This window comes from Panicum virgatum, chromosome 2K (assembly GCF_016808335.1).
Source record: "Panicum virgatum strain AP13 chromosome 2K, P.virgatum_v5, whole genome shotgun sequence".
NCBI lineage: Eukaryota > Viridiplantae > Streptophyta > Magnoliopsida > Poales > Poaceae > Panicum > Panicum virgatum.
The window spans coordinates 24326846-24340780 of NC_053137.1; the positions used below are offsets into that span (position 1 = coordinate 24326846).

At 43.8% G+C, this 13935-nt stretch overlaps 1 protein-coding gene across 1 annotated transcript; it reads left to right on the plus strand.

Moving 5' to 3' along the window:
• The first annotated feature begins 3567 nt into the window (after window positions 1-3567).
• LOC120672583 (ERI1 exoribonuclease 2-like) lies at window positions 3568-8141 on the plus strand. The gene is made up of 2 exons (XM_039953079.1): window positions 3568-4898; window positions 5116-8141. The coding sequence occupies exon 1, from the start codon at window positions 3723-3725 to the stop codon at window positions 4848-4850; it is 1128 nt and encodes a 375-aa protein (XP_039809013.1). The 5' UTR covers window positions 3568-3722; the 3' UTR covers window positions 4851-4898; window positions 5116-8141.
• The last annotated feature ends 5794 nt before the right edge of the window (window positions 8142-13935 follow it).

The window sequence follows — 13935 nt, forward strand, 5'->3', positions numbered from 1 at the left end:
CCAGTCGAGCGCCAGAGCGCCACGCGCCCACCCGACGCGCCCAAGCGGCCACGGCCCCACTCTAAACATGTCGATTTGTGCGGACCTGTGAATATGTGTTGAACAAGATTTTGTGTTTGTTATATATTAATTTTTGCTTGTTGCAATGCTGTTAAATTGAATTTTATGCTTGATTTTTTAAGGTTTGCGGGTACACGGGCGTGCTCGCAGGTATCCGCGGGTACGGGTACTGTTTTATACCCGTTGCGGATAGCAGGCGCGGGTCTAGGAAGTTACTATCCGCGAGGATTTTACCCATTACCATCTATAGCTTGGATGGTCCGTGGGAAAGGGAAGAAAGGGATTAGACTTGGAAATGGAGATGTGAGTTATGGATTGGGAAATAGTTAATCCCCTGTTTGGGCATGTCGGGTTTGGGTTTGGGTTTGGTTTGGGTTTGTAGTGGGTCTCACATGGAAAAAAAATAGCATCCACGCACGCCATTCTCATCCCGGAGGCCGGACCTTATCCTGCACGGGACCTTGTCACCTTGCTCAGCACCATCCGCCTCCGCTCTTCCCGATTCCCGTACCGCAGAATCGAGGGAGGGCAAAAGCAGCCAAGCAGCAGCTCCAATCAAATCGATTAAATCTGCACTACCGAGGGAGGCAAGCATCAGAACCGCGCCTCCCCGTCCGCAATGCAGAATCCATGTAGGTGAGTAGCAGCTCCGGCCACCAGCATGGCAGCGCTGAGGGGAGCAGCAACTCCAACTGGAGTTGGTCGCGGGCCCGTGGCGGTTGCGGAAGCCTATGCGAGACGTGCGAAGGCGAGCAGCAGCTTCGCTGGCCAGGGTGCTAGGCGCATCAGATTTATCAGCCCCTCCGCTGAGACGAGCTTTGCCTCCTGGGTCTGCAATCATTCATCCCCCTCTGCTAGGTAGTAGGCGTCCGGCGTCCCGGCGTGGCCGCGGAGCCGTCTGCCCCCGCCCCGGCTTCCGATTCTTGCTCCGGTCCCGCATCGTGATGGTGGCGGTGGCTGCGCTCTTCCGGCAAGCGCCGTCGTCGGTCGGGATTAGGAGGAACGGTGAGCAGTATTCAAAAGTTTCCGATCTTTATATAGTATATATAGATTAGAATTTTTGAAACCAATCCAACTAAAATTCCCTCAGACGTTTGTGGGAGCACGCGGCGGTGGCCACACGAGATGGCCGACCATTAGCGCGCGAGGTGGCCGCTATGGGCGCGTGACGAGCTGAACCCTGCTCGGCTGGCTCCGGCGCTCGAAAAAAAAAATCAAAAGCGAACAGGTCCATTGATTAAATCATAGTTATTGATAATTGAACTCAAATTATAATTTAATGTAAAGCGGTCTATTTTTGGACATACAGAACGTTACACCTCATATGCATTTAAAAAAACAAGAAAAGTGGTTTTGCCAAATAATTTTCAAAACAATTTCAGCTCCGTCAAAAAAACCAAGACCGGAGCCCTACCAAATAGCGACTATTTGGATCCACAAGCTAATTGGTAGTTAGCTAACTTTAACTATGCATGGTGGATTCAAACGGAATTAGTTAATGCGCAGCTAAATCTCTTCTAACAAGCTAAATAACAATTACTCCCTCCGTCCCAAGTTATTAGTCGTTTTGGCAAACAATTTTCAAAATAGTTTAGCTTCACCATAGAAGTTGCTCCACTAAAAGAGCCACAGCCGGAGCCCTACCAAACCGAACATGTTGGATCCACCAGCTAATCTGTAGTTAGCTAATTTTAGCTATGGTCGATTCAAACAGAATCAGCTAATGTGCAGCTAAATCTCTTCTAACAAGCTAAATGAAAATTACTGTCTCCGTCCCAAATTATTAGTCGTTTTGACTTTTCTAGATATATTAATTTTGCTATGCATTTTTGACATGATATATATCTAGATGCATAACAAAAACTATATATCTATAAAAGCCAAAATAACTAATAATTTGAGACGGAGGGAATATCCAATTAGCTCCTTCAACCTAACCAATCATAGCTGATGGATCCAAAAGGGCCCTACTTGTCTTTTAGCTGGCAAATTTGTCATAAGATGCAAAAAATACTACTCTTTAAATCCATGTTATTCTTATGCATTGATATTGTAAATGGATCGGATAGGAATAAATATTGTTGATAATGTATTTGTTTTCATATTTTCTTGGGACTTGGATTAAACCACATATAGTCTCGGATACATATACAAATGCGGATGGCTTTGGTTAGGAATCCAAATAGATGTGTATCGAATTCGATGCGAACCAGATGTAGTTAATATCGGATACAAATACTCTTCGGATATGGAGTAAAGGCAATGTTTACTCATATCACATGTGTTGTAACATCCGAACACCCTACGAGTCCAAAATTTAACTAGATTATGCTTAACAAAACAAATAAACAAAAAATTGCATGAGATTTCTAACTTACTACGTAGATGAGAGAGATTCGACTAAATGACATTCTAACTTGCAATATAGCTTAGATTGGAGACGCTCATTCACGACATTATAATTTATCACATTGATGATACTTCACAAGCACACGAATAAATTCATCTGTTCAAGGTGGCCAGATTCAAACTAAAATCATGCTTGATTAACCAAATTAACAAAAGATCACATACCATTTTGAGCACTCAATTATACGATATTGACATTCTAAATTATTACATTCATATGTTGAAGTAGTCAAATTATTGCTAGAGCTCAGAACTATAATACCATATTAATTCTTTAAAAAAAGATGGAATAGATTTATTTTTTATTGTTGAATTATTACCAGAGTTCAAGTTTAATTCTCGAACTAGAAATAAATAAGATTCATCTCCAATATAGTACAAAGAGATAGATTATATTTTTAGAAAAACTTTGATAATAATTTTATATTTCTCTGATTTGAAATGATTTAGTAATAAATTTTTAAAGATTAAATCAGATTTTATTAATGTATATATTTGGAATAATACATCTATAGAATAGTTTTCAAATTGACTATCCAGATTATCCGACTAGATATCCGATATGCGCCGGATATTGGTCATATTATAGCCGAATCCGATATCTGATCGGATATTCGGAATAGTACCTAGATATCTGAGAAATAATATTTGAATTAATATTCGTCTTTCTTGGTAGGACGGTTGGTCGAATATTATATATTCCATTTGCTTACTTTCTGTAATCGAATTCGAGTTTTTTCGAGTCTCTACGCAATTCTTCTAAATTTTGAATAGTACTTAAGATTCTTTGTTTTTGATTATCTAATAAATCTTTTAATGAAAATATATTATCTTGCTATTAAATTTACAATTTTTATGATCTCTTCCCAAACCAAATATATTTGTATTCGTAGATAGGTTGCCTGGATTAGTAATTTCGCGATCTGAGCACTTATTCTCTCGATATTCCGCAAAAAATATACGGAGTATTATTTTAGAAAAAAATTTCCTTAGGTAGCGTGGGTGTGGGTTCATCTAGTCAACCGAGCCAAGCTGTCACCACCGGTGGGCCCGCCTTATCCGTTGTTTCCATCTGAATTCTGGTCGGAGAAAAAATCCACTGCGTCGTCCGTACGCCACCGACATCCTTCCGCCGCCGCTACATCTAAAACCCTACCGCGTCTGGCTCCGATCAAATCTCACGCCAAAACAAATCTCACGCGAACCAACCACCGCAATTTCGTCGCGCAACCACAGCAATTTCATCGCAAGCAATGCTCCGCCCCTCCGCCGCCGCAGCTTTCCGATCTGCAGATCCGGCGGCGCGCGGAGCCATGGCGTTGCAGCAGCAGCACAGCCTGCCTCGCTCAACTACTGCAGCGCAAGGGATGCGCTGCCTCCCCTCCACCACAGCTGCGTTCCGCCCAGCAAATCCGGCGGCGCGCGGCGCCATGGCTCAGCGGCAGAGCCTTGCTCCCCCAACCACTGCGGCGCAAGGAAAGCACCACCACTCATCCGCTACAGCGTCTCGGCCGACAGGTCCGGCGGCGCGCGGCGCCATGGAGTTCGATTACTTCGTAGTCATCGACTTCGAGGCCACCTGCGAGCGAGATTCAAGAATCTACCCGCAGGAAATTATCGAGTTTCCTGCGGTCCTCGTCGACGCCGCCACTGGAGGCCTCGTCTCATCGTTCCGCACATACGTGAGGCCTCGGCACCACCCGCGCCTCACCGAATTCTGTTCCGAGCTGACGGGAATCCGGCAAGACCAGGTCGACGGCGGCGTGGACCTTGAGCAGGCGCTGGCGATGCACGACGCGTGGCTGAAGGAGGCGGGCGCCGCCAAGGACCGCCTGGCCGTCGTCACTTGGGGTGATTGGGACTGCCGCACAATGCTTGAGTTTGAATGCAGCTTCAAGTGCCTCACCAAGCCGTCCTACTTCAACCAGTGGGTCAACCTCAGGATCCCCTTCGAAGAAGTGTTCGGCGCTGGGCGGCGCAACCTTCAGGAGGCAGTCGCAGAGGCGGGTCTGCAGTGGAACGGCCGCCTACACTGCGGCCTCGACGATGCCCGCAACACGGCGTACCTCCTCGCAGAGCTGATGCGGCGAGGGGCGACCATCTCTATCACCGGCTCTCTGGCGCCACCACCTCAGTCAGAGCCAGAGCCGCAGCCACAGCCGCAGCCGCAGCAGCCTCCAGTGAATCGTAGCTTTAGCTCGTGCTTCAGTGGCGCTGTTGCCGCAGACTGCTACTGCTACTGCTACTGCTACTGCGGCATGGCTATCCGAAGAGGGGTGATGGCCACGCCGGGGCCAATGCAAGGGCACTGCTTTTACATCTGTGGCAATTGGACACCATCTTTGGGGCCGGTGTGCCCTTTCTTTGTCTGGGCGGCCTGATTGCCGGCCGTCCGGACTCCCATCGCGTCTACCTCAATCTTCAGTAAGGTCAGCTATCTGCTTACTTTTCCTACACATATTCATAGAGTTCGTGCATAGTTACTGTTCAGCTAGGTAGGTTCTGCGCTTGCTCAGGAGTTTATGGTGCTCTGTGCATCTGTCTTTATTTACTTACACAAGTTATTAATAGTTCGTTTGTTTCACAATATTACCTTTTTGCTCAAATCACTTTACTAAGCAGTCTTTTTTTTTATATCAATTTCATGTCTCCCTGTCCCTGATGAGATCAAGCTGCGAGTTACTTCCTCCTGTTCAGATGCATCGTCATCCATGAAAAGATAAGTTTCTGATATCTGCCCCTTGCCCAATGCAAACTATATCTTTATATATTGTTTCCTCTTTTCCAACCTTGAATCTGCAATTCTTTAGCCATTCAGTATCATTTTCATTCATGCCCCCCAGGGTATATGTTTACGCCTGCATAATCAGCTGTAGATAATTATCTCAATATCTGTTTTTTAGATAGCTTAGTGCCATTACATGTAATTTTTTTCACTCACCTCAGCATTTACTGCACCACTCATCTTCCATTACGTTATTACATCATCATTTGCAGTAGGCTACTCATTGAATGCATATCTGCTTCCTCTCTTTGCAGTAGGACATTCATATCCTGATACTAGAATTCTGATACTAGCCATCCTTTTGTATGGTCCAATCTCAGTTACATGTTATGTTATTACTAGTCATTCTGATACTAGTGATTCCTTTATCCTTAATTATAGTTGCTAATAATTAATTTTAATATGCATGTATGATGGCTGTCATTTAGCTAATGTTAATTTTCCTGGGATCACAGACCGCCATTCTTTCTAGAGTTCTGTTTTCCTATACAATAGCAGAATTTACAGTTGCTAATCGTTGATTAGACAGTTCAAATTTGCATAATCTGCATCTAAGATCGCTGTCATTTAGCAAATATGTTCAATTTGGTCGGGATCACAGTACTGCCAATATTTTTAGAGTTCTGAATTTCTACATTGTAGCCTACATAGCCCTAATACGCAAATCAAACTGTCATTCTTTCATTTACAACTACTTTTTACTAATCAGATCTACAGCTCATGTGGTTGGTCTGGGCATAATGTGAAACAAAGTAGTGTCTATTTTTTATGACCATGTATCAATTCCTGTCTTTTTGTTTTTGTACACTGCAAGTCAATGCCAGTCTTTTTTCTTTGTATCATCAGCACATATTTTCATCCCACAAATTTATATCCCTTCCCCCTTTTTTTACAGATGATACCCTACTACAAGGCTACTCAGCATATATCCAGGAGGGATCTCAGGATCTCAGGATGGAGAACTGCCTGTTGGCAGGGGGGATAGAAGTACTGATCAAGGCAGTCACGCAAGCAATACTCTATGTCATGTTTCAAGTTGCCGAGAGGATTATGTGAGCATATCGACGCGACTAGCAGAGGCTTCTGGTGGGGGGTTGCTTGGGAGGAGATGGTCAAGCCCAAGCAGTGGCATTGGGAGGACTCGCTTCAGAGATATCGAGCTGTTCAACCAAGCCTTGCTAGCCCGGCAAGCAGGATTCTGAATGAGCCCACCTCCCTGAGCGCGAGGATATTCAAAGCTGTGTAGGACCCGTGTGTGGATTTCCTGGAAGCAGACTGGGCACAGGACCATCACATGTACGGCGTGCAATCATAGAAGGGGAGGATCTACTAAGTGCTAACACAAGGGATAATCCGCAGGATTGGGAGGGGTGAGACAACAAACATAAGGAGTATGAACTGGTTACCACGAGACGACCAGCCCCGGCTTCAGCACCTCGTGCCCAAATGCACTACAGTGGGTTCACGAGTTGATTTACCCACTTACTCTATCGTGGGATCAACAGAAGCTACAAGCCTTTTTCTATCCAATGGATGCAGAGGTAATCAGTTCCATCCCATTGACCACCAGGTGACAGAGACTTTTGGGCCTGGCATTATGAGAGAACGGGTGTGTTCTCCGTATGATTGGCATACTGGATGCTTGTCCAGAAGAAGGAAAATTGTACAGCATGGCTGGAAGAGAAACTGGGGATGTCAGACTTGCGTGCGAATGAGAAGGAATGGTCAGCTATATGGCAGTTGAAAGTTCCTTCGAAGATCAGAATGTTCCTCTGGAGACTATCAAGATAGTCCATACCAACCGGAGATGTTCTCGATCGCCGGCATGACACAATAGGCAGCATGTCTGATTTGTGGCGCACAAGATTCGTGGAAGCATTCTCTATTGGAGTCTAATATGGCTAAATGCGTCTGGGTGCTGTCAAAGGGGTGGTGGAACACATTTGCAATATTCAGGAATCAGGATCAGAACCCATGGGCATGGCTAGCTGAAGTTATCTCCTCATTGCCGAGGGAGGAACTCATGAGGATGGTGGTAACAATGTGGGCAACCTGGCATGCGAAACGCAAGGTGATCTATGAAAAGGTCTTTCAAAGCCCATTTTCAACGCGCAGCTTTGTGGAGAGATACATGGCTGATCTAGCCCTGTCAGAAGCTCGCCCGGAGAATGTGAAACGGGCAGCAACTAGCTCACCGCGGTGGATTCCCCCTCCACATGGTGTAGCCAAGATCAATGTTGACGCGGCATTATTGAAAAGCTCAAGGCTGGCCTCGGCTGCAGCAGTAGCTAGGGATGAGGCCGGTGTTTTCCTGGGAGCATCGGCTGTGGCAACACCAGGAATCACTGATCCGGAGACCATGGGAAGTGTTGGCATTTAGAGAAGGACTAGCACTTGCAAATGACTTAAGTGCTGCGCTGGGCCAGGTTGGCGAGTGACTGCACAAATGCTGTGATAAGTATTGCACAAACCACGCTGGGACCATACAACCAGATCACCAAGGAGATCAAAGAAGATGCACTGGCTTTCCAGGAGATGGAGTTTGTTCATGACAGAAGAGAAGCAAACCACGACGCCCACGTGCTAGTGAGGAGCTCGCTTTTCAGCTCAATTGGCCAGCATATTTGCTTTTTTGATCCGCCAGATGGTGTTTGTAATTCTTATTCAATGACTTAATATGAGTGTCAGAGTCTAACAAAAAAAGATCACTTCTGCTATTCGCATATATGCACATCTATATTCTGTGATGTTCAAGAAGTTTGATATGTCACCTATAAAATTTGCAGTCTGTGCACATATATTTGTGTTGAATATGTACTGTGTAAATTTGAAATCTGCAGTTTTTGTGTACATCTGGAATTTTGTATTGAATTGGATACTTTTTGCTTTTGTTTGACTGATTAAAGCTGTCCATATGCACATCTTTTTTTGTCGGTTTATGCAGTTTACTAATGTCAGAATTTTTCATCTAAATCTGATGGATACAAAATCGGGTGTTGTATGCTTATGAAACACCCGAATTTCCTTGTGTCAGTTTTTATGTGTTCTGTTGACTGGAAACAACCGAATGTTAGTTGCCAGTAAAATACCTGAATGTCTGGTGGGCAGTCTCTCTTTCTGCTTTGAGCTTTTGAATTTTGGTGCGCTCACATCGCTTAGTGGATTTTAGAGAGCCCTTGTTGTCCCCCGATTGTTGTCCAATTTTAGCCATCATTTATAGGGGAGTACTTTGCTGGAATTCCAATTTTTTGCTGATAGCACAAGAAGAATTCCAGTTTTTTGGAAGTAAGAACATAGTTACAGCAAAGATAGTACTTGTGAAGAAAAAAATCTCTCTTTTTTATAGCTCATGTCAAGTTTGTAGGAGCTGACATATAAGGAATTTGCCGGCTGCTAAGAGGCGCGGTCAGCTGAACATGTAAGGTTCATTCCAAGATGAAAAATATGCAACTCCTTTCTTTCTTTTTCTTTTTCTATTTGAAATATTGGTTATTTTAAAAAATAGACACAACTGCAAGCAACTAAATATTATGAAAATAAAAAATGAATCTGAATAACTAAAAAGTATCATGCCAATAGATTAGTTTACATTTTTAGAAAAAAATTGATACCCAATTTGAATTTTTTATATTTAAAATGAATTACTTATGAATTTTTAATTCTCACAAAAATGGAATATTTTGATACCCAATTCTCAACAGCATAAACATCTTTACCTTCATCGTCCGAACAGTTTGAATCGCATCCCAGCACATAAACAGGACGATTAGGTTTTTCATTGGACTTTTGTGAATTTCTAGCTTCTTTAGCTCGTGTTTCATTAGCCAGAGCTTTTTGTAAGACTTGATTGACATCTAGAAATTCTTGTTCATCTAGCTTTTTTTTATGAAAATCAAGTAAACCAGAAAAAGCTAGATCAGCTAAATCTCTATTAGAAATTGTCAAACTATAGCATCGGTTTCTAGTGTCTCTAAATCGTCTAATATATTCAGAAACACCCTCATGCAATTTCTGTCTAACCGATGTAAGATGTGACAATTTTAATTCAGTTTCACCGGTAAAGAAGTAATCATGAAATTTTTGCTCTAAATCAGCCCAAGTGTAAACTGAATTGAGTGGCAACCAAGTAAACCAAGTAAATGCATCATCCAATAGAGATAAAGGAAATAACCTCAATTTGTAAATATCATTAGTTCTAGCTTCACATCATTGTATAATAAATTGACCTAATGCTCCAACATATTTCTACTATCATTACCAGTGAATTTAACTAATTTAGGAATTTTAAACCCTTGAGGATATACAACATAATTGTAATTTTCAAGATATGATCTTTGATAAATTCGGCATTTGACTTTAGGTTCTATACCAAAAGTTTGCCGAAATATCTTAATCACCTCCTCTTTAATGCTACCTGATCCAAAATCATCGGCGTTAGGCCAATTTGCGACCGGTGTAGTATTAGGTTGAGCAAAGTCCGACGGTGTAAAAACATGTCACAACGAACTTGCCGCCCCATGTGGTGGCACATTTGCATTAGGAGTTGAGCTATATAAAGTTTTATGATGTGGCGTTGTTCCATTAATTCGGCTGGATGATTGCTTGGCCGAAGCCACCACTATAGCGTCAGTTGGAATTCCATCACCCGGCAGAATTACTATTGACGCTCACTAACGACCAATTCTAGGTGTCAACTTGATCAGAAAATAAAGAGAGTTTGCATGTATTACACACATTATTTATCAAATAAACCCCTAATCACACTTTACCTCTAGAAAATTGCAAGATGTGTTTTCAAGCTAATATGCAGGTTACAAGCACACTTTATTCCGAGATAAAATCACAGATAAATTCAGAGCGCAGATTCAGGTTCAAATGGACCATGTTAAGCCCAAAGACCAAGCCCATCCCCGGCAGTTGGGGGCGGTGTGCGCTGCTGGCAGGTCGGCCGACCAGCCCATGGGCCCCACTGTCTTAATCCAGCTACGTGGCAGCATGTCATTAGCTCCCAACGTCGGTCTGCGAGGAATGGTTGTGTCTCGCCCATGGCTTTTGCTATAAATATGAGGGGAGGGGGTGAGATTAGAACACACACACCACACCACACTCACCTCTCAAGGAAGCTCTCTTGCATTAGTCTATAGGTTAGTGGAGTTTAGGAGAAGCCTAGGAGTCATCGAGTCCCCAGAGTTGCTCGAGATTTCTGGTATGGGTTCTTCTCCGGTTCTCTCGTGGAATTCTGAGTCATTTATAATAAAATTAGACTATGGTTATCCATATCTGCTAGAAGTATATTCTGAATTATTGGATTTATATTTCGTGATCTGGTTGCATTATCATACGATGCTTGAGTTATGTAATCGCCCTGTGCTTGTGATGGTTAACATAATAGCTTTAGAATTCTGGCAACTACTCCAGTATTCGTATGTTTGCTCTAGTGTTATGTCTGTCCATCTAGAGGGTGGGGGCTCCACGTGGGATGCTAGAGTATCGCTTGCTAATGTAGACGTGGTGTCTAGACTAGTTAAGTGTTGCTGGATATTGCCATTTCCAACAGTTTGTAGGGGTAGCCGATAGGTGGTGACAGCCCTGTTCGTGCTTAGTAATCCTTTACGTTCATATTGGGAGATAGGAGGTGCATAAAGCTGCATGGTTGGTCGGGCTTCTCCTGTCAGCCATAGGGCGGTCTCACTATTGTACCAGTTTAATCTTCTATTGATCTAACCATAAGATAGCCTAGATATAGCTAGCCTAGCACTTTTGACTCGAGCTCTAACTTCTGTCTTTCTCCCTGCCTATAGAATACATTCTTTTATTGGTGAGGGTAGTTTGTGTGTGTGTCACACTACCTCCTACCAGCTATTTATCTTACCCCTGTTTATGTATTTGAATATCCAATCTAGATCAGTTCATTAACTAGCCCATGTACTTCCATTGCCGCCTTCCCTGCGGAAATATAAATGACAGCTCTAACTTCTGTTTTTCTCCCTGCCTATAGAATACATTCTTTTATTGTTGAGGATAGTTTGTGTGTGTGTCACAGTACCTCCTACCAGCTATTTATCTTACCCCTGTTTATGCATTTGAATATCCAATCTAGATCAGTTCATTAACTAGCATATGTACTTCCATTCGCCGCCTTCCCTGTGGAAATATAAATGACATCATGGTATACTCCCGGGTAAAATACTGTAGCGATACTTCGTGTGCTTGCGGATTTATTTGTGGTTCATGAAATACCTTCCACCCCTTGGTGTCTGGGGGCGTCATCGCTGGTCATTCAGTGGTGACGTTGGTAGGCACCAACAAGTATTTTTGGCGCCGTCGGGGAAGGTGTAGATTGAAGTTACATAACCAAAAGTTATGAACAAAATCAAAATTGGTATTCACTTGCTAAACAGGCTAACTTGACTTTATTTTCTGTCTTTTTTTGATATGAAAACAGGGTAGTGTACAACTGGTTTCGACTTGCCGCAAAATTTCAAGCCTAATCCAGAGTTACTTTTGAGAAGAGTTCATCCTCGTGTCCTACCTCCTCTGACCTCACTCTCGGCAGCCGAACTAGTCGTTCAAGCACCATCAGCTTCTCAAGCTATGGTGTAGAAGACACTCCGTGATTACTCTTCTCCTTTTGCTAACCATGTTCCCATCGGACCTAAGGTTAACACTGGGGGAGAGAATTTCGAGACCAAGACAGGTCTTAATACGATGGTGCAGGCCAGCTCTTTCTGTGGCAAGGTCAATGAGGTTGCCAGTGCTCATCTACAGCAGTTTTTGGAACTCTGGAGTACTTTTGTTATCAAGGGAGTATCTCAGGATGTAATCTAGCTCTGTCTGTTTCTGTTCTCTCTTCTGGGGAGAGCAAAGCAGTGGTTCTATGCTAACAACACTGTTGTGGACACATGGGACAATTCCTCGCGAAGTTCTTCATGACGGGCAAAACTAATGCTCTTCGCGGGAGGATTTCGAGCTTCCAACAGGCATCTTATGAGTCAATTCCTGAGGCTTGGGAGACACTTCAGGATTACATCCTTGCGTGTCCGCACCATGGGATGGACAATTGGCTCATTCTTTAGAACTTCTACAACGGGTTGACTTAAACGTCCCATGATCATGTGGATGCCGCTGCGGGTGGAGCTTTCTTCATGCTGACCATTGAACAAGCTACAACGTTAATCGAGAAGGTGGTATCCAACCAAGGTTGGAGCGATGATCGTCTCCAACCACGTCAACGAGGAATGCACTCCGTCAAGGAGGCCAACATGCTTGCTATGAAAATTGATCTCCTCTTCAAGAAGTTCGAGGATTATTCCCAAGACAAGGCTCAAATGCAGACACTACAAGCCTTGGAAGCTCGCATGACGTGCGAGGTCTTTGAAAATGTTGGACATTCGGGTGATAATTTCTTGGAAACCAAGGAAGAAGCTATGTATCTCAATGGAAACAACAATGGGTTTCATCCACAAGGAGGTCAAGGGTGGAATCAATCACGCCCATATTACCAAGGAGGTAACGGAAATTCAAATTCTTTCGATCCTAACCAACCTACCTTGAGGGATCTTGTCTACGGCCAAGCGAAGATCAACGAGTCCCTTCAGTAGAAATTGGCCACTAACGTCAAATCCTTAGAGACCATCCATGTCGAGATAGATGGCTTCTCCACTGCCCTGAAGAACCAGGTGAGTTTCAAAAAAATGCTTGAAACTCAATTGACTCAGCTGGCCGCTGCTACTCCTGCTGCTGAATATTATGAGAGTTTGTATTTCTTACACGCATTATTTATCAAATAAACCCATAATTTCACTTTACCTCTAGAAAAGTGCAAGATGTATTTTCGAGCTAATATGCAAGTTACAAGCACACTTTGGTCCGAGATAAAATCACAGATAAATTCAGAACGCAGATTCAGGCTCCAATGGACCAAGTGAAGCCCAAAGACCAAGCCAAACTGACTTAGGATGGGCCATACCTCCGTGTTCAGACAAGAAAAGGCCTAGACAAGCCTAGCCCCTGCAGTTGGGGGCGGTGGGCTCTGCTGGTAGGCCGGCCGACCAGGCTGGTCGGCCGACCAGCCCATGGACCCCACCGCATTAATCCAGCTACTTGGCAGCGTGTCATTGGCTCCCAACATCAGTTCTGCGAGGAGTGGCTGCGTCTCTCCCGTGTCTCCCTGCTATACATATGAGGGAAGGGGGTGAGATTAGAACACACATATACACTACACCACACTCACCACTCAAGGAAGCTCTCTTGCATTAGTCTATAAATTAGTGGAGTTTAGGAGAAGTCTATGAGTCATCGAGTCTCCAGAGTTGCTCGGGGGTTCTGGTATGGGTTCTTCTCTAGTTCTCTCGTGTAATTCTCGATCGTTGGTAATATAATTAGACTATGGTTACCCATATTTGCTTGAAGTATATTCTGAGTAATCGAATTTATATTTTGTGATCTGGTTGCGTTATCATACAGTGCTTGCGTTGTGTGATCGTCTTGTGCTTGCAATGGTTAACATATTAGCTTTAGAACTCTGACAACTGCTCCAGTATTCGTATGTTTGCTCTAGTGTGATGTCTGTCCATCAGGAGGGTGGGGGCTCCCCGCGGGATGCTAGAGTATCGCTTACTAATATAGACGTGATGTCTAGACTAGTTAAGTGTTGCTGGATGTCGCCCTTTCCCACGGTT